The sequence below is a fragment of the Camelina sativa genome, chromosome 2 (assembly GCF_030686135.1).
Source record: "Camelina sativa cultivar CO46 ecotype springtype chromosome 2, ASM3068613v1".
In the NCBI taxonomy this organism is placed as follows: Eukaryota; Viridiplantae; Streptophyta; class Magnoliopsida; order Brassicales; family Brassicaceae; genus Camelina; species Camelina sativa.
Window position 1 is genome coordinate 11244212 of NC_141881.1, and position 2020 is coordinate 11246231.

Consider the following 2020-nt stretch of genomic DNA (forward strand, 5'->3'; position numbering starts at 1 on the left):
TTACTTCAAGTGCACAAATGGAATCAGACAGAAAGAACTTAGAGCCTTCTCACGGCACCGGTCGCAACCGAACACCGGAAAGGCAAGCAATTGACGGTGAATTTGCTGCTTTTGACGAAGAGAAAGAGAGGAAACTCGCTCGCGCGTGAGTCCACGCGTCCAACTTTTTGGTTTTTCAGTGTTACAATATTGTATAGAAGATGTACATATTAAAGGTAGAAAAGCAAACCTTTTCTTGATCTTCACTCTAATTATTGACATTTGGACATGACTAAATTATGATTGACGTTTGATAAGTTGAGAGATACAGAAACTGATATGAAATGTAGTGACTGGTTTAGAATAAAGATGTTTCAACCAACCAACGCCTAATAATTCATTTGAAAAAGAAAAAAGAAAAAAAAAAAACACTTTGTTTATGTTGAAATCATCGTGATATGGTTGGTGTAGTGTAGGGTAGATACATGTCTGAGACACTAAAGAGATCATAGTACATGTGTCATGTGTTGTCATTGTGTCAAGGATAGAAGATGCGTACATACATACATCTTTTTAAATCATATACTTTTTGGGCATGATTTTCTCCAATCCGGATAACATGGCCTAATGTATTTTAGTCTAATGGGCTAATTGATAAAATACAAACGGGCTATATTAAGGCCCAATGAATTATATATAGGGTAAGCCCCAAGCACTTTATTTATTTATATACATCGCCACTGAAACTGAGAAAAGGGTTAGTTTCGCTGCGCTGTTTTAAGGGTTTTCGTTTTTTGTTTTTTTTGTTTCTCCTCCGAAGAAGATAAGAAGAAGAAGAAGAAGAAGAAGAAGAAGATGCCAGGTCCAGTGATTGAGGAAGTGAACGAGGAGGAGCTTATGGATTCCATCAAAGAGCAGATGAAGCTCCAGGTTTCATTTTCTTTTCTCTCTCTTTTTATCTTTTATTGAGCGAGTCTAAGGTTGTTTCATTTATTTTGGATTGGTTTGTATTGTGTGGAGAGCAGAAGGAGAACGATGTTGTTGTTGAGGATGTGAAAGATGGAGATGAAGACGACGATGATGTTGATGACGACGACGACGATGAGATTGCAGATGGTATGTTGTTTTCTCTCGATTTGATTGATTTGTTTAATAGACTTAAAGAGATGATGGATTTAGAGATGTTTTCTAGAATCATTTTTGTGGATTTGTTGTGATTGAATCTGATGCAATGTTTCATTAGCCTTTCTGGATTTGTTTGGAGTTACGATTTTGTGGTTTTCATATTGTTGTTGTTGTGTGTATGTGAAGGAGCTGGTGAGAATGAGAGTTCTAAGCAGAGTAGAAGCGAGAAGAAGAGCCGAAAGGCTATGCTGAAACTGGGAATGAAACCAGTTACAGATGTTAGCAGAGTGACTATCAAGAGATCAAAGAATGTAAGAAAACACCACCTGAACTAACACTAATCGATATTTCATTCTTGTATTGATCTGTATGTTATTTTATTTGTTAGGTGTTGTTTGTGATCTCGAAGCCGGATGTTTTCAAGAGTCCTAATTCTGACACCTATGTGATATTTGGCGAGGCTAAGATTGATGACATGAGCTCTCAGCTACAAGCACAAGCTGCTCAGAGGTTCAAGATGCCAGACGTTGCTTCCATGATCCCTAACACTGATGCTTCTGAATCAGCTTCTGTTCCCATAGAGGAGGATGACGATGAAGATGTTGATGAGACTGGTGTTGAAGCCAAGGACATTGATCTCGTCATGACTCAAGCTGGTGTCTCGAAGGCTAAGGCTGTTAAGGCTCTTAAAGCCAATGATGGAGATATTGTTTCCGCCATTATGGAACTCACTACATAGGTTTTGGGTTGCTTGTGATGGTTCTTTCTTTTGTGTTGCTTCATTTCTGATTCGATTAGCAATTTTCTCGAATATTATCTGTGTTTCTCCACTTTTTTAAGGCTATTTTTGCCCTCCCCTGAGCTATAAACAATCTTGCTTCACATCTATAATTTGAGACATTTATGTCTGATAAAA

At 37.9% G+C, this 2020-nt stretch overlaps 1 protein-coding gene across 1 annotated transcript; it reads left to right on the top strand.

Annotated features, from left to right (window-relative positions):
• The first annotated feature begins 698 nt into the window (after positions 1-698).
• Positions 699-2020, top strand: LOC104720882 (nascent polypeptide-associated complex subunit alpha-like protein 4). The gene is made up of 4 exons (XM_010438783.3): positions 699-909; positions 1005-1095; positions 1291-1415; positions 1493-2020. Exons 1-4 carry the CDS (start codon positions 835-837, stop codon positions 1841-1843), a joined length of 642 nt encoding a protein of 213 aa, XP_010437085.1. The 5' UTR covers positions 699-834; the 3' UTR covers positions 1844-2020.